This window comes from Colletotrichum destructivum, chromosome 8, assembly GCF_034447905.1.
Source record: "Colletotrichum destructivum chromosome 8, complete sequence".
NCBI lineage: Eukaryota > Fungi > Ascomycota > Sordariomycetes > Glomerellales > Glomerellaceae > Colletotrichum > Colletotrichum destructivum.
This window is the reverse complement of record NC_085903.1, coordinates 229,685-246,352: the sequence shown is the minus strand read 5'-3', so window position 1 is coordinate 246,352 and position 16,668 is coordinate 229,685. Positions and strand designations below refer to the sequence as shown.

The 16,668-nt window shown below is 57.0% G+C and overlaps 7 protein-coding genes across 7 annotated transcripts; 2 read left to right on the top strand and 5 right to left on the bottom strand.

Moving 5' to 3' along the window:
* Nucleotides 1-127: 127 nt before the first annotated feature.
* On the bottom strand, nucleotides 128-2,899 carry CDEST_11921 (Putative HMG-I/HMG-Y, DNA-binding, AT hook, DNA-binding protein; the record flags this gene model as incomplete). Its single annotated transcript, XM_062928077.1, has 1 exon — nucleotides 128-2,899. The coding sequence occupies one exon, from the start codon at nucleotides 2,897-2,899 to the stop codon at nucleotides 128-130; it is 2,772 nt and encodes a 923-aa protein (XP_062784128.1).
* Nucleotides 2,900-3,363: 464 nt separating this feature from the next.
* CDEST_11920 (Putative small ribosomal subunit protein eS21) lies at nucleotides 3,364-4,863 on the top strand. The gene is made up of 3 exons (XM_062928076.1): nucleotides 3,364-3,522; nucleotides 3,712-3,974; nucleotides 4,062-4,863. Exons 1-2 carry the CDS (start codon nucleotides 3,491-3,493, stop codon nucleotides 3,941-3,943), a joined length of 264 nt encoding a protein of 87 aa, XP_062784127.1. The 5' UTR covers nucleotides 3,364-3,490; the 3' UTR covers nucleotides 3,944-3,974; nucleotides 4,062-4,863.
* A 1-nt stretch (nucleotide 4,864) lies between these two features.
* Nucleotides 4,865-6,666, bottom strand: CDEST_11919 (Putative major facilitator superfamily, MFS transporter superfamily). Its single transcript, XM_062928075.1, has 3 exons — nucleotides 6,024-6,666; nucleotides 4,955-5,924; nucleotides 4,865-4,896 (listed from the first exon to the last, which is right to left on the bottom strand). The coding sequence occupies exons 1-3, from the start codon at nucleotides 6,584-6,586 to the stop codon at nucleotides 4,870-4,872; spliced, it is 1,560 nt and encodes a 519-aa protein (XP_062784126.1). The 5' UTR covers nucleotides 6,587-6,666; the 3' UTR covers nucleotides 4,865-4,869.
* Nucleotide 6,667: 1 nt separating this feature from the next.
* CDEST_11918 (Putative carboxylesterase, type B, carboxylesterase type B, active, alpha/Beta hydrolase) lies at nucleotides 6,668-9,527 on the top strand. Its single transcript, XM_062928074.1, has 2 exons — nucleotides 6,668-8,046; nucleotides 8,149-9,527. The coding sequence occupies exons 1-2, from the start codon at nucleotides 7,429-7,431 to the stop codon at nucleotides 9,178-9,180; spliced, it is 1,650 nt and encodes a 549-aa protein (XP_062784125.1). The 5' UTR covers nucleotides 6,668-7,428; the 3' UTR covers nucleotides 9,181-9,527.
* A 648-nt stretch (nucleotides 9,528-10,175) lies between these two features.
* CDEST_11917 (Putative malic oxidoreductase, malic enzyme domain, malic enzyme, NAD-binding protein) lies at nucleotides 10,176-12,922 on the bottom strand. Its single transcript, XM_062928073.1, has 5 exons — nucleotides 11,995-12,922; nucleotides 11,736-11,928; nucleotides 11,378-11,674; nucleotides 11,071-11,314; nucleotides 10,176-11,014 (listed from the first exon to the last, which is right to left on the bottom strand). The coding sequence occupies exons 1-5, from the start codon at nucleotides 12,298-12,300 to the stop codon at nucleotides 10,234-10,236; spliced, it is 1,821 nt and encodes a 606-aa protein (XP_062784124.1). The 5' UTR covers nucleotides 12,301-12,922; the 3' UTR covers nucleotides 10,176-10,233.
* A 2-nt stretch (nucleotides 12,923-12,924) lies between these two features.
* Nucleotides 12,925-13,844, bottom strand: CDEST_11916 (uncharacterized protein; the record flags this gene model as incomplete). Its single annotated transcript, XM_062928072.1, has 2 exons — nucleotides 12,925-13,309; nucleotides 13,829-13,844. The coding sequence occupies 2 exons, from the start codon at nucleotides 13,842-13,844 to the stop codon at nucleotides 12,936-12,938; spliced, it is 390 nt and encodes a 129-aa protein (XP_062784123.1). The 3' UTR covers nucleotides 12,925-12,935.
* On the bottom strand, nucleotides 13,700-15,828 carry CDEST_11915 (uncharacterized protein). Its single transcript, XM_062928071.1, has 2 exons — nucleotides 15,150-15,828; nucleotides 13,700-15,048 (listed from the first exon to the last, which is right to left on the bottom strand). Exons 1-2 carry the CDS (start codon nucleotides 15,754-15,756, stop codon nucleotides 14,084-14,086), a joined length of 1,572 nt encoding a protein of 523 aa, XP_062784122.1. The 5' UTR covers nucleotides 15,757-15,828; the 3' UTR covers nucleotides 13,700-14,083.
* Between the last annotated feature and the right edge of the window lie 840 nt (nucleotides 15,829-16,668).

Sequence of the window (16,668 nt, the reverse complement as noted above, 5' to 3'; positions counted from 1 at the left end):
CTCATCTTATCACGTCTCATCTCACTCAACACAATCAATGCCAGCGAGCAACGCCTTCCCAACACTGCGCATAAATATTCATTCGCATACATATTCAATGGGGTATCGTTGATGCATAGACGCCTAATCAATATCTCTTCCGCTCCTTTCCCCTCAAGCTCTCGCGCCACAGACAACACACGCTCTTGGACTCGCACCATTGCTTTACTTCACTCGCCGAAACCTCGCCGTCATAGCCAACCCTGGAAAGTTGCCCCGTGTTCAACCAAGTGGCGAGATCTTCAAGAACGATCGGGTCGTACATCAGCATCATCTCGTGGAAGGTCGGCTTCTTCACGTCCGTAGTCGGTGCTACCGACGTCACTGCTGTCGTAATGTGCGCAAACAATGCTGCCGGATCGCTCGTCGTCGACGACGCAACAAGGGACATTTCCGTGTCATCACCAATGGACACCGAGACGTCTTCGGGGGGCGGTGAAAACATAGGCTCGGGTGAGGAGCATGCTGACGGCGATGGTGAGAGCGACCCATCGGAAGCCGAGTCTGGAATCTCAATAACGGCCGACGCCTTGGCCTTCCTTGGAGGCGAAACCACTTTGGGGGCCACGGGAGCCACCATGGTAGCTTTGGTCTTACCCGTCCTGGCCGTCGTAGACATCGAGCTGGTGGCTTTTGTGGGCTCCGCGTTCTTTTTGGGACGCCCGCGCCCTCGTTTGGGTGAAGGCGGCGGCGGTTGAGCCGACGGTGGCGGTTCGCTGGATGACAACTCGGCCTCGCTGTTCTTCCTGGGGCGACCTCGCGGCCGTTTTGGTGATGTGGTTGCTACGGGCTTTGGAGGCTTTGAAGCAATAGCCTGCGCCTTGGACGCCGTCGAAGCCGGATGGTTGGTGTGAAGGGATGCTATGGCTGTCTTGTGCTTGCTCGTCCAACACTGATCCAGCAAAGCAAGCATGGCCTGCCGTCGCTTGACGGGCTTGAAACCGTAAGATGCAATCTCCCTGGAAAGTTGGTTGTCCGTGTAAAGAGTAAAGTCCGGTTTAGGAATCTCTGGCGCAGGCTTGATTACTGCCTTCTCGGCCTCGGGCTTTGTCACTTCGTCGTCTGATGCTGAAGGCAATAGAGCGGGTGGTGATTCAGGATCCGTTTCAACATTCGGTCCAGAACCAGAGGATATCAAGACCACCGGAGCCGTGTCAGATACAGTCCTTGCTGCCCGGGCGCTGGAAACAAATGCTTGCACCTCTTGCTGCTCACTGGGCACGATGTCACCCATCTGGTCACCTAGGAGATCGTCGATATCCGGGAATGAAACATCAGAGGGGATATGAGCTGGTAAGGGCGCCGCTTGCTTCCGCTCAGCGACATCGTTGCCTTCGGGAGCCTTGCTCAAGAGGTCCTCGATATCCGGGAAGGACACGTCTGATGGGATGTGGGCCTGCAGTGGTGCTCCTGGATTCTCAACGCCAGCATATCCGAAAGGGTTGAGACCGGCCGCTGGGCTTGGAACCGCCTGGGGGGTATCGGCAAGATCGATGACCTCCAGGTCCAGCAACCTTCCGTCCTCATCTCTTGCACCTATATCCCAGAGTTTTTGCTTCGGTTCGGGTTCGATGGCATCACTGTTGATTGGTGTCACGAACGGATCCTCTTCCCTCAACGAGTTCGAAGCTTGCAGCGCGGATTGGAGATCTCTCAGGAAAGTCGGTGAATGCTCTCGTGCCAGCTGGCTCGAAGTGCCGAAAACATAATCCTGGTTCGCGGCCTGCCTTAAAGCCGCGGTCGGCGACAAGAGGACAGGCTCTGGCGGGGGGACCTTCTTTGGCTTCTTGGCCTTGGACGCTCGTTTCTTCCCCTTGGGTAGTGCTGCTTCACCCTCGTCTTGGACGCTCTCTTGGGGAGGTGCCGAGGCAGTTTCCGGTTCGGTGGCATCTGGGACTTCGTACGCTGATGTGGCCAGCTCGGTAATCGTACGTGGTTTCTTCCTGGGAGCTTTTGCCTTCGTGACACTCTTCATTGGCGGTGGCATCTTTGACGAATCTTTAACAGACAGCGCCTCGATCATTTTCCTCTTCTTGAACACGGGGGAATCACCATCTACCGGCTCAGCAGACGGCCTCTTGGGTGTGTTCTCGTTTGGCCGGCCGTAGTTCTTCAATAGGCTTTCAAACGTCTCTTTCGGTGCTTCGCGGTTCGGACTCTTCGCAGCCAAGGAGAGCAGGTCGTCTCGAACAATCGAAGACTTGGATCCGGCGATTTGATCATTATCGACCGGTGGAGGTGTCCAATCCATACGGCGTCTCAAGGCCGCCTCCAGTTCCAACGGCTCATTTGCATCCTGCTTGGGTGGTGACGGCGCTTTTACCTCCTTGGTCTCGCCGTTGCCGGTCTTGAGCTTGGCGAAGTGTCGACTCTTGACGCCGCCCTTCTTTGTCGTAGCCTTAGCCTTTGTCGTTTTCGACTTCGTATCCGATTTTTCTGCTGTTCCTTTGGACTTTACATCCTTTTTCCGTGGCGGACCAGCTTCATCCTCTTTGGTAGACTTGAGCGGCGGCGCATTCGCTTTCTTCTCGATGACCTTGGCACCTCTCTTTCGCTTCGGCTTTGAAGTCAGGGTCGCAATGGATATCACCGTAACCTCCTCGTCATGTTGCAGCGCAGGAGACTCAATGGAGGTCTTGCAGGGTGTCGTCAGGTCAATCGCAGACGGTTCCCGGCGGAGGAAGCTCGAAGCGCCGGTGAAGTGGCGGCTGGCATGGTCTGGTATGGTCATGGCCGCACTGCCACCTCGAACGGGGGGCTCCTTAGGCAACTGAGACTTGAGCTGATCGAGAGGAGGCAGGCCTGGCGAAGAGGAGAGTGTATAGGCGTCATGACGGGTGCTTCGAAACGGAGACCCCATCGTGAATCTCGGCAGGCCCGCAGCGATGCGCAGGGCGCATGGTTTCGATATAATGCGTAGCAGGATGGCGTGTTTGTGCAGACACGACACGACGATCCATAAAAGAGCAAGATAGGCAAAATGGCCTTGGCCGTGCCAATTCGGTGGCGGGAGGGTATCGAATTGGGGTTGGGTGGCGAGTGCGATTCTGGGACGGTTTTCACTAAACTGAACATCAACATTGCATTGAATGCATAGACGCGCGGGAGAACAACTGGGAGACGCGGCGAGGTGGGGTATCAGAAGGCACGGGCCCTTCTGTCTGTTGGCGTACCCACTTCAATATCCATTAGCCACAGTACTGGGAAGCGCCTGCACCAGCCACAGTACTCTTCACACGTGACCCGTAGCCCTGAGCTCCCGAGTGGGCCCTCCACTCGGCACCGTGACGGACCGAAACACAGTCGCCCACAGACGCAGGCGCGCACACCAAATTTCCTTTCGATCTTTCGAAATCGTCCCCGCCATCACGAACTCTCGTCCGACGACATCACCCGCGCAAAAACCACCACCCTACTTGCCTCTAGACAACCCCGAACGCAAGTCGCAGCAATGGAGAACGACAAGGGCGAGATCGTCGATCTGTGAGAACACCCGTCCCCTCTCTCTCCCCAAAAACTCGAAACGCCGACGAACCCTTTTCCCGCACGAGAGAAAGCAGAAAAGAAAAAATGCAAAGAAAATGCTCTCGTTCGCGCGAGGGCCCGTCTGCTACATCGATGTTGAGAGAGAAAACACTGGCTAACATGTGCTCTTTTTTCCCCCAACAATAGCTACGTTCCGCGCAAGTGCAGCGCCACCAACCGCATCATCAAGGCCAAGGACCACGCCTCGGTTCAGATCTCCGTCGCCAAGGTTGACGAGAACGGCCGCGCCGTCCCCGGCGAGAACCACGTCTACGCCCTTTCCGGCTTCGTTCGCGCGATGGGCGAGTCCGACGATGCCTTCAACCGCCTGGCTCAGCGTGACGGTCTCGTCAAGTCCGTCTGGTCCGCCCAGCGATAAACGCTGATGGCTGCGACCTCGGGGGAGGATGGTACGTCCGGGAGTTTATTTGCGGCTCGAGACAAGAGGGTGTTGCATTAGGGCGGACACGGCGGGACTGACTTGGGCGAAACAACAGGTCTAGTCGTTGCGGTTCGGTCGGTCAACATCATGGATCTAGAGTTGGTTGCATGGTATATCGCCAATTCGAGGCGTCCGGCTCTCTGCGGAGAGGGAAATGGCATAGGAATGGTTCACGACTACCCAACAAAATGAAGATTTTCCGCGTTCGAGATCAAAAACAGAGACCCAGAAGCAAGGCCCAAACAAAAAAAACCAAGAGTCCAGTGATCCTCTCTCAAATTTCGCCCTCGAAGCGACAGACAGCTTGCACGTCCACTACTAGTGCTACTACCACTACAAGACGCCTTCCCACCCCCGGCTAGCGAAGGATTCTCGTGCCACCCTCGATGGTCTCCCATGGTCGAGGATTCTGGGGCTACTTCGATAGCCTCCGTGCCGCAGATTGATGCAGGCCTTGAAAAAGCCGTGGCGGTTAAGGTGTTCGTCATGGTACAGATACGGGTCTTACATGTCTAGGCGCAGCGGCCGGGCCGTCAATACGATTCGATTTTCAACCCATTATGTTCAGTTTTACCGTTTACAACCTGGTCAGGACGGTTCATTCGGCAAAGCTAGCGAGTGCAGCTGTGGCCTCTCCGGACCGCCCGGCTAGGAAAGTCTGAAGCTTCGACGAGACTTGCATATATTAGTGAAGTGACCATCATCTGACGAAGGCCAAAAAGGCTTTCGCCAAATGTCACAAATGTACAAGCTATCACAAGCAGTTACCCGCCCAGTTTGCTGTTCAAACATATTCTCATGAATTCTATCGTTTCGTAAAACATCTATCCATATGCCTCTCACCCCGACTAAATACCCGATTCTCACAATACGTAACGGAAGTTGGGGTTCTGCTTGCGTGTTAGTCCTCACGGGCTCTTTCGTCTCTTCATCATGCGAAGAACTCACCTCCATATCAGTCAGGTCAACGCCCTCGTCCTCGTGCTCGGCATCCGGCGCATGCCCCGCCGCCGCCGCTGCCGCGTCTCTCGCCTTGTTGCGCCGGATCAGCATCATGCGCAGGGAGACGGCAATCACCATCTGCGCGGCGGAGCAGGCCAGGATGACCTTGCACCCGGTCTGGTACAGCGGCGCCTCCCGGGCCAGGAAGGCGTGCGGGCCGATGACGTTTCCGACGCAGTAGGCCGTGAAGACGATGGCCGAGGCCGTGATGCGCTTGGTGTAGCCGCCCAGGTTCGTCGCCGGCATCTGCAGCGCGAGCACGAGCGACGCGACGAAGCAGCCGATGAGGTAGTAGCCGAACAGCACGCCGATCTTGTAGTGCGTGCGGTCGAGCTTCCAGATCATGCAGCAGCCGATGATGGTCGGGATCAGCCACACGGCCATGACGGTCGTGCGGTGGTTGCGGAACCGCGTCGCCGTGTAGGTCCCGGAGAGGATCCAGAAGACCTGGAACGCGCCCTGGGGGATGCCGAGCGCCGTCGTGAGCAGCGGGTCCGAGACGAGGCCCTTGATGATGAGCTTGCCAAAGTTGGCGACGCCCCCGTTGATGACCTCGTTGAGCAGCACGAAGAGCGTCAGAAGCCACACCTGCGGGTCGAGGCACGCCTCCTTGACCTGGTACCACTTGATGGTCTTGTTGAGGACGCCAGTCCGGGCGAGGCGTGCGCGGCCGACAAGCAGTGCCCTCTCCTCGAGCGTGAACCGCTTAGCGCTGAGGATGCTGTCTGGCAAGAAGAAGAGCAGCACGCCGCCCCAGATGACGGTGATGCCGCCGCAGATCATGAAGACGGCTTTCCACACGGGGAACCCGCTGATCTGGCCGATGCCGTAGCTGAGGATGCCGCCGAGCATGGAGCCCACGCCGTTGCAGCAGTAGAAGATGCCGGCCCTGAACGGTTGCTCAGCGCGAACGTACCTGTGTGGCGCGGGGTGTTGTTAGCCTATCTCGTTGCTCGACATGGTTTTTTTTTTATGCTCGTGTCTCTCTGGATTCCTTTTTCAGCCTCTCACTTACCACATGGACACCATCATCATGAAGCAGGTCGTGATGGGCGCCTCGAACGCGCCGAGGAAGAAGCGGCACACGGCGAGGCCCGGGAAGTTGGAGCACGCGGCCGTGATCATCAGCACGGAGCCCCACGACAGCACGCAACCGGCGACGACCTTGCCCATGCGCGTCTTCTGGGCGACGTAGACCCAAGGGTACTCGGCGACGAGGTAGGCCAGGTAGAAGATGCTCGCGAACCACGAGTACTGCGTCTGCGTGACGCCCGTGCTGTCGAAGAGGTCGAAGACGGCGGCGTACGACAGCGCCTGCTTGTCGATGTACTGCAGCACGTAGGTGCCGGCGAGCAGGGGCAGGATGGTGAGGTCAATCTTGCGCACGAGCCGACGGTTCATCTCCTTATCGTTGACGAGCTCGGCAAGGTACTCGTCGGTGATGTTGTTCTCGTAGAGGAATGCTGCCGACTCGTCGAGGAGCTCAACCTCGCCCGCCGTAAACGACTTTGTTGGCTCAAGGCCATCCTCGGCGGCCTTGACGTCCTTGAGGCTCTGGGCCTGCTGCTTCTCAGCCATGTTGACTGATGGTTGAGGGAATGTTTGAGAAGGGTGGTGGACTCTGGAGGACGGACGGCAGCAGAGTGGCCCAAGGAACACCTCATTCTCTCTACTATTAAGGCTTCCTGGGCCCCCGAGGAAAAGCTATATATCCATTCTAATGGCCCGTTGTCCGTTGGTCACTATCTCTCCAATCTGTCGCCCCCCCTGACCATCAGCGCTGCCGAGTCCGGGGTAGAACCAGATAACCCAGATAACTTGATAGCGCGGCTGGATGTAAGTCCATCAATGGGACACCTTATCTGAGCTCCAATTCATCCCTGAGCCAGATGAGGGGCGTTGTTACCCGCAAAAACCAGGATGCATCCCGGGCAAGTCGCAGTCGGCTACAGCGAGTTGCAGTCAGTTGTCGCGGGGTATCGTGCCGGGTCCTGAGTCGGGGAACTGGTGGCCGGAACTCGGGACTGATAAGACCGGACGATGGCCGTGAGAGTGTGAAGGATTCGGCCTGCAGATCTGGGTCCGAGAGCGCGTCTTCCGCCGAGATCGGCCGTCTGATCCCCGCGGGCAACCCGCCCTGGTATCGACACACTCTTGAGAAGGGCCTCACTCAGCCTCTCATATCAACAGCTATCAAGAGCACCTCTGCCGCCAAGCATTCATAGCTAGTTAACTGAAAAGGCGAGTCAGGTATAAGCCATCTACGCAAGACGGAGAGCCGGTACGAAACAGCCGCCGACTTATCGATAACTAAACCATCGCGACAACATCACGTTTCTCTTGTTGAAAGACTCTCATAAACGAAAATCGACTGAAACGACGGATCCCTCTAGGACCAGCACACGAAACACCCCGACAGGATGGGCTCAAAGATAGAAGACGCCCGTCCGTCCGTGACGCTCACACAGGGAACCGTCGTCGGCACGGTCCTGTCAGAGAACCTCCCCCGGCCCGTCGAGGCCTTCAAAGGCATTCCCTACGCCCTGCCCCCGACAGGAGACCGCAGGTTCCGCGCGCCGGCGCCCGTCGAACCCTCGACCGAGATCATCGACGCCTCGGAATGGGGACCCGTCGCCCCCGGCAAGCAGCTCTTCCCCGGCGGGCCGGCGTTCGAGTACAGCGAGGACTGCCTGACGGCCAACGTCTTCCGGCCGCTGGCCGTGCCGCAAAAGTCGAAGCCACTGCTGCCCGTCGCCGTGTACATCCACGGCGGCGCCTTCAACCGGGGCACGGCCAAGATGCACAACACGGCCTCGTTCCTGGCCCACTCGGGGCAGCAGCTCGTCGCCGTCTCCTTCAACTACCGCATCGGCGCCCTGGGCTTCCTCCCGTCCGCCATGAGCTTCGAGGAGGGCGCCGTCAACCTCGGGCTAAAGGACCAGCTCCTGCTGCTCGAGTGGGTGCGCGATAACATCGCCGCCTTTGGCGGAGACCCCAACAACGTCACCCTCTTCGGCATCTCGGCCGGAGCACACTCCGTGAGTTCCCCCTCTCACCTCTAATATGTCATGCTTCTCTATAGAAGAGAAAGTAGAAAAATGAATCCCCCCCCAAACGCTGACCCAACTCCCATTCCAAAGATCGGCCACATCCTCATCAACGACGAGGGCCAGTACAACCCACCCCTCTTCCACAAGGTCATCCTCGAGTCCGGCGCCCCAACGTCCCGCGCCGTCCGCCCCTACAACGCACCCATCCACGAGGCCCAGTTCGCCGACTTCCTCGCCGAGACGGGCTGCCCGCCGGGCCTCTCCGCCGCCGAGACCTTCCGCCACCTCCGCGCGGCGCCGTCCGAGGTCGTCCAGCGCGCCCAGATCGCCGTCTTCGACAAATACAACCCCTCCCTGCGCTGGGCCTTCCAGCCCGTCATCGACGGCGACGTCATCCCGCGCCCGCCCATCGAGTCCTGGCGCCTCGACCGCTGGCGCAAGGTCCCCATCATGACGGGCTTCAACCGCAACGAGGGCTCCATCTACATCAGCAAGCAGGTCTCGCGCTCCGACGAGTTCACCACCTTCTTCGCCGACCTGCTGCCCCTGCTGTCCAAGGAGGACGTCGCCACCATCGACGCGCTCTACCCGGACCCCCTCACCGTCGCCGACTCGCCGTACAGGGAACACCTCGACGGCACCGGCGCGCAGTACCGCCGCCTCGAGATCGCCTACGGGCAGTACGCCTACGTCGCGCCCGTCCGGCAGACGGCGGAGCTCGCCTCGAGAGCCTCGCCGGAGCCCGTGTACCTCTACCAGTGGGGCCTCGAGAGCTCCGTCCTCGACCGCGCGCGCCATGGTGAGAACATGTACTACGAGGCGTGCGAGCCGGCCAAGACCAAGATCTCCCCCGCGCAAAAGGAGCTGTGCCTGACGCTGAACGCCTACATTGCCAGCTTCATCGTCGCCGGCGACCCCAACGCCATCAGGGGCGAGAGCAGCCCGGACAGGCCGACGTGGGAGCGGTACGTGCCCGAGGACCCAAAGGCCCTTGTGTTCGGGGAGGAGAACAAGGAACTCATCGGCGGCGAGCCGGGTGTCCCGGCGCGCTTACACCCGGACACCTGGGCGAGAAAGGAGTCCGAGTTCTGGTGGAGTAAGGTGGACGTATCACAGCAGTGAGGCTAGAGATGAAGAAAAAGAGGGGGTAAAAAACATAAATAAATGTAAGAACAATCGGTCGACTCCGCTAGGTCTGTGAGTCTTGTGCGAGTGAAGGACCGGCTTGATAAAAACAGTCGGGCGAAGCAGTGGAACCACCAGCCTGGCAAGCACGGGCTCGTCAGTCCGGCCAAGTCTCGTGCTGATACTGACTGCTCGGTTTCCTATCTTCTGATACCCTAGGGGCAAAATACAGGTGAATCAATTGGAAGCGAGTTACCCTATAAAAGAAAGTGGTGTCTTGATAAAAAAAAAAAAGAGTAGACAAACAAAAAAAGTTATTCGAAGAACATGGTAACATAACTCACCTCGAAATCCCAAGACGCTGTGATAAGTCCAAAGTAACAAGACAGAGCACAGTCTTCAAACAACGAACAGCCCTCACAAGTTGGGTTTATAATTCAGATTATGTAAATAAACTCGAGATTGTTTGTATCTAGTTCTGTTGTGAATAGACTCCAGGCATTCCGTCAATTCTGCACCAGCTAATTGTAGCACGTAGTAGTCAACAGTTATTTGGAAAAGTTCTGTTATAGAAGCAACTCGGATTATGTTCAGCGTGGTTTTACCATGTCCTGGCCTGTCTTAGCTAAACCGTAGTTGAACAAGAGCACTGAAACAGTAACCATAATTCGTCTGAATCATTTCAACGGGTGTCAGGCTTTTGTTTCTCTTCTTGCGGTTGTCATGTATAGTTGTATGCCTGATCAAGTTTATTTTGTCTTGCAAGATTGGAGCCTAGTAATGATAGCAATCTATGTCGTTCAATCAAAGACCCGTTCACACATCAGAGGCTCAGCTACATGATTTCTACCTACTCTTAGCAATTATGATACTAAGCCAATGTCAAAATCGCAGACGGTAGTTCGGAACCAGGCTGGCTTTCTGAAGAAGAAACTGCCGGGGTTGCTGAGATTGCTATGTTCAAAATCCAAAGTTGATCAACGAAACTTGCTATTTAAACATTTACATAATGAAGCACTAGGGGTTGCACCGTTTACATTACCAAAGCCTCTACCAGTTCCCCACCTTGGCCAAGCTGCCTGCGACCTTCATCTCCCCCTTGGCTTCCCTACTCGCCTCGTTCAACGCAACGAGCTTCAGTGGCCGATACTTGGGATACCACATCTGCTCGCGAATCCACTCGTCCAGGTCCTCGTCATTGTCGGGGATGTCCTCCTCTGTCGCCACGCCCTCCTCGACAGCAGCCTTGATCACATTCCTCGCGATCCTTACGCTGACGTCCCAGACATCTTCGACCCCGGGTAGTAGAGGTGCCCGCTGATCCTCAAGTGCCGGACTCAACGACGCAACGCCCTCGACTGCCGCCACCAGCATCTTGTCCGTGACCAGACTCGCGCGGGAGAGTACCGAGCCAAGGCCGATGCCGGGAAAGACGACCGAGTTGTTACACTCTGCGACGTCGATCTCAATGTCCTCGCCCTCCTCGCCCCAAGGACCAATGACAGGCGCAAACGGCGACCCCGTCGCGACGAGAGCCTTGCCGTCGGTCCATTTGTAGATGTCCTTGGGCACGGCCTCGTGCAGGTACGTCGGATTAGAGAGCGGGAGGATAATAGGCCTTTCGACGCCCTCGGCCATGGCGCGGACGACTTCCTCGGTGAATGCTTTGGGTTTGGTGGAGGTCCCGATAAGGACGTTGGGCTTGACGGTCTTGACGACCTCGAGGAGGGAGCTATCTTTTCCTTTCCATTCCGAAGAGTCTCTCGCAAAGCTCTTCTGAGCGGCAGACAGCTCGCTTTCGCTGGTCAGCAGACCGGGCCTGTCTACCAGCCTGTAATGTGTCGTTAGCAAGAATAGCGCTAGTGCTTGACTGTTTCCTAAACGTACCAGATTTGCTTGGCCGCCTCCTTCTTGTCGATGTTCCCCTCGGCGGCAATAGCGTCCCGGACTTGGTCTGCGATCCCAACGCCGGCCGACCCCGCACCAAAGATGACCAGGCGCAGGTCAGAGAGTTTTAGCTTGCTCACATGCAACGCAGCCATGATTGCGGCCAGCGTCACGCAGCCGGTTCCCTGAATATCGTCGTTGAAGCACGGGATATGAGGGCGGTATCGGTCGAGAATCCTCCTCGCTAAGTTCAAGCCAATTCATCAGCAAAGTCGCATTGATATCGACACAGGCGCGGCCCACTTACCATTGTCAAGACCAAAGTCCTCAAAATGGATGTATGCACGCGGATACAGCCTCCTGCATGCCTTGACAAACTCATCGACAAATCGGTCGTACTTGTCTCCCCGCACACGCTTCTGGCGGAGACCCAGGTATAGATCATCGTTCAGAAGCCCCTCATTGTCCGTACCGCAGTCCAGTACAACGGGGAGGGTTCTGTTGGGATGTATACCGGCGCAAACGGTTGTGAGGACCAGCTTTGCGACGGAGATCAAGACGCCGCCGACGCCTTGGTCTCCGATGCCAAGGATCTCTTCGCCATCTGCGTCTTGTTAGTTTTCTGTCCCGGTCACTGAGAAAGGCAGGGAATGAATGACACGGACCGGTGACGACGATGTAGTCGATGTCCTCTGGGCGTCCCCACTGGGCGAGATCGTGATAGACCCGGTCAATGTCGTTGATGTTGAGAAAGCAGCCGTCGGGCCGCCTGAAGAGATGGGAGAATTTCTGGATCGCGTCTCCCTCTGTGGGCGTGTAGACGATGCTGAACATCTCGGGAAGATTTGCTTGCAAGAGCTATTTGGTCATCAGTCTCCCCTTCCTGAAATCAACCCTACGACAAGGACAGAAGACAGCACGTACGCGATAGTACAATACCTCGTTCTGCTCCTTCAAAGAAGTCAGGAAGGTGTTCTTGGCAAGCTCGTCCGGGCGGATCCTGTACTGGTCGTAGGCACGTTCCACCTGCTGCTCGAGTTTGTGCACGCTCTGCGGCAACAAGCCCGTGAGGTTGAATTCACGGCGCTCATCCTCGGGGAAAGCAGTGCCCTTGTTGAGGTACGGGGTGTTGAGCAGGGCGCTGCCGGTGAGAGCACAGCTAATGGGGCCGCTCGTGCTCAGCGGCAGGTGGGAGAACTTTCGCTCCTTGTGGTTGTTGTTGGGTGCCATGGCATGGGATAAGACGGAGCGAGCACTGAGTATCGGTTGATATTAGACCAGGTTCAAGAACAAGTGGATGGTGAAGAGATGCGCAATGTTCAGTGTGTGAGATGATCCGACGAGCAGATGCAATACGCGATACGCAAATGTGGAAAGCCAAAGATTGGAGTCCGTCTCGCTTCCTTGGCAGAGAAAGCGCTAAGCTGGGCTACGTACATGTACTTGTACTTGTATATGACAGCTGTACAACCGCACATGGAAGGCAGGATGGGTAAGATAGCGCCTGCTAAAGCGATGCGAAGCGCCGCCTGCCGAGTGACGTCAGTGTTCTTTAACGCTGAGAGAACGAACGACAGACGGAAAGAGACACTGAAGAGGTGTCAAGCGCCGTACTGCCGGGCTAGACGGTCCAATCCGCAGGAAGGAACCACCGGGGAACTGGGTCTCGGGCTCAGACCGAGTTCCGTTGCTTATGTAACATTGTGTCGACTCTCTGAGTGCTCCGAGATCTCCAACACCCGGCGGAATGACGGATCGTGCAATGAAGATGAATGTTACGAGGTTCAGAGCAACCAGAAAAAAAACAGCATCAACAGTTCACATGCAGCCATTGTTCTTCTTCTTCATCAGTAAAACAAAACAAGTCACGAAGCAACGAAAATGTCGGTACGCCTGGAGCCTCGCCCATGTAGGAAAAAAAGATGGGCATGGACTATGATGGTCCTGTTCTCTCTCGCAGCCGGTCCAAGACGCTGGACGAACACCACCGAGCAGAAGCCCGACGGCGCCCGCCTTTTGCCTTTTCCCCGTTTCAATGAAGTAATTCCAGTCCTCTCCAGAGTGCACCGCAAAACGCGGCACAAGAAGGAGACCCTCGCCGAAGCGAAGACTCGTGAGAAGCCCGAGTGACTGGGTAGATTGCTGCTGGGTTTGTTTTGCCTGTGGCATTCACGGGTGTTGCATGTAACCGTGCTTGCTGCAGATGGGGATGCTATGCTGGCAATGAATAATGCCAATCCTCATGGTGTGTGGACAGCGAGGAGACCCTGCCAGCTCACTTGAGCTCTCAGCGTTCTGCGAATGTCACCGTGCTTGCATCATGCGCTGATCAGCGAGGTGGTGGATGGTGTGGTGTACTGTATGTGTGAAAGTGTGTGTGTCAAGAACAAGAATTGGAAAGAAATTTTCTCTTTGGATTTTACGGCGGTGAATCAAGATGATGTAAGCAAGGAGGGGGTGGAGGAATGGACCTCGAACCCCTGACAACGGGGATTCAGGAGGACGCGACCCGGGACTGTGACTGTGGGGATAAAACGCCAACGGCTGGCACCGGCTGGTCTCACTCAACCGTGTAAGTCCATTGCTGGGGCAGGCGGTCAAGCAGTTGTCAGGCCGACTTCAACAAGATGTTACATGCAAAGGAAGTGCAATTAATAAGACGATTCTGGATATCTTGACAAGCCAGGCCCGTGTTTTTAGCGTTGTAAGGTTTGGTTGCCTCTCTGTACATTACTCAATAGGTGTTAAGGTGTCGTACTTCTGACCCAAGTCATAAAGATAGAGACGGGAAATACTACGGACGTCAAGTGCGCTCTGGCATCATGGAACCAGTGGCCATTCGTCTTCCATGGCCGTCGCCTTGTGCAGACCCTCAACAAATATTTTCACAAAGGTCGATGACGCTTGCAGAGCTAGCTGCCCGTTGTTTGCGATTTGAATAAAAGAAACGGTATACCCGAACACCTAAGCAAAATCATTCATACAGCATTGCGGCCAGTGCCATCACCACCTTTCAGATCAGGCCGGCCCGAGCCGCCTCGCCGCCGCCGTCCTGCATAAGCTCCTCCATCCTTCTCTTGCCCTTACCGATGCCGCCTTCGCCGACGCCCATCCTCCTGGCGACGTATCTCTGCGCAACGACGCCCACTGCGAGGCCCAGCAGCTCCTCGATCCACTCGGCAACCCACTCGCGGGGGTCGACGCCGCCGCTCTCGACAATCTCGCGGATCTCGTCGGGGATCGACTGCTGCAGAGACGGCTCCTGGCCGTCATCACCGCTGACGGGCGTCAACGGGTTGGAGGCGTCGAGCCAGCGAATCCACTTGGCCGGGATGGACTGGCTGATGGTCGAGTACTCGATCTCGTGAACCGGGTCCAGGCAAAAGACGGCAAAGCAGACCATGTCGTCCGCCTCGTCCTGCTCGGCGACGGCCGAGGTCTCTTTCTCCTTCTCGACAGCAGCAGTGCGGGCGAACAGGGCCGAGTCGGACGTGATACCCACAGCCTGGATGGCGAGGAACAGGTCGGAGCTGCGCACCGGGTTGTCCTCGCTCAAGGGCTCCGTGGCCCGCACCCTGGCCTGCTCGATGCCTCCGTGGGCACCAAAGTACTCGTTGGCGTAGCCCTCGGCGCCGGCACGACAGAGCTTTGTGCCTTCGGTCAGGCCCTTGATCAGACCAAGATCTCTGGGAGAGTCCGACTGTCGCCACCAAGGACCATCTCTCCAGCCCGCGCCACTGTCGTTAGAGTATCGCCGGCTGGTGTTTTCCTGGCCGCGTTGAATGACCATCAACTCGCCACCCTCGACCTGGGACATGACGCGCGAAAAGGTGCCGTAGATCAAGGGGTCGAGCGAGGGGTATCCGACCATGTCGTGGGTGATGTGGATGAGCAGCCGTTCGTGGGAGCTGATGGGGGGAGCGATGGTGTGGAGGATATTCGTGAAGGTAGGGAGCGCTTGCTGGCGAAGGTTGTCTCCTGAACACAGGTCGTCAGCAAAACCTATTTGCACCAGCCAGCCCATGACGGTCTTTCAGCGCGCATTGGGGAGGAGACAAGACGCGTAGCATTGAACTTACCGAGAGCCCTGAGGCCGCCGACGTTTCCTCGCACCTGCTCGGCCCACTTCTTGGCCTCCTCGTTCTTCTGGATCTCCTTGACGGCGGCCTCTGCCTGTTTCATGGCAGCGGTAGCCGTGTTGAAGATGCCACCCCACCAGCCACCGCCAGAAACAGCGGCAGCGGCAGCGGCGGCAGGAACGGCGTCGGGCGCAGCGGTGGTGGACAAGGGAGTGGCAGCAGGCTGCTCGGCGGGCTTCTTATCGGGTTCTTGCAGATCGGAGCTGGTGGCGCTCGGAGTGAAGCTCGCGCGGAGGGATCGTGCGCTGTCGGTGGACTTGCGGGGTGCAGCCGACTTGTCGTCGGTTGTGGGCGTGACAGAGCGCTTGGGGAGGCCCTTGGCGGCGGGCTCCTTGAGACGGGGCGTGTGAGGTCGCGAAGGCTGCTCGAGATCCTTCTCGAGCTCGGCCAGGATGTCTTGGTCGGCCATGGCCTTGGAGGCGGCGGTGGTGGGCTTAGGCTTCTTCTCGAGCGACTTCTTGGGGGCAGCAGCGTTGTCGCCGATGCCCTCGAAGAGGTCGTCGATGTCGTCGCCGGCGGCAGCAGGCTTGGTCTTCTTGGAAGCCATGGGTGGCGGTGACGATGCGAAATGTGTTGGTTGGAGGTGATGTTGTTGCGGGGCAGACGTCACAAGCAGCGGCAGTAGTAGTAGTAGTAGTAGTAGTAGTAGTAGTCGTAGCAGCAGTAGCAGCAGCAGCCGAGTAGCACCAGTGAGCGGGATGGGATGCACTCGGCGAAGCTGAGTCAGGCGACGCTAGGGAGGCTCCAAGCTGGCTTGAAACAAGAGCTCAAAGTAACAACAGATCTGGGGAAAGAACCGGCGGACAGTGGAGGTTGGGGTAGCAATAAGAGCGTTGTGCTAGGCTCGTAACACAAGCAATTGATATGTTAATGAGTTGGCGGAGGAGGTAGGTGATACTGTAATCGTCGAACTTGGAGAGCTCTTGAACTCACTGAACTCACCTACTCACAGTTCACTCCCAACTCTCAGTGGCCTGGAGACAAGCCAGACAGACATGCATCATCAGGGACGGGACATGCATCAGGCGGAGAGGGACGAATGCGCACTAGTCTTCATGTGGACTAGTCTCTTCTGGTGCTCACCTATTGGCCGACTTGACCCAGGCCGCGCGAATGAAAAGCATGCCTTGTGGGTCAGTGGGGCTATTCACACACACTCCCTCTCTCTCCGTCTGATGTGGCCATTTCACCTGTTTTTTCTTGTTAGTGCTCCCTCTCATTTGGATAGGTACTTCCAGCCCAGCAGCAGTGCAGTGGTTCTGCAAGAGTGCCGACTCTAGGTTGCTCACACACCGGATGTCCTCGCTGTAGCTGCCTGTAGCTCCCTGTAAATGACTGCTTCATCGTTTGATAGGTACCTACAGAGAAGTTCGGGTTAGGGATACGTACCTCCCAAGCTCTAACCCCTTCCCCCTTGTACCCACGTACCGGGCCGTATTTTTATTTTATGGTGTTTTTC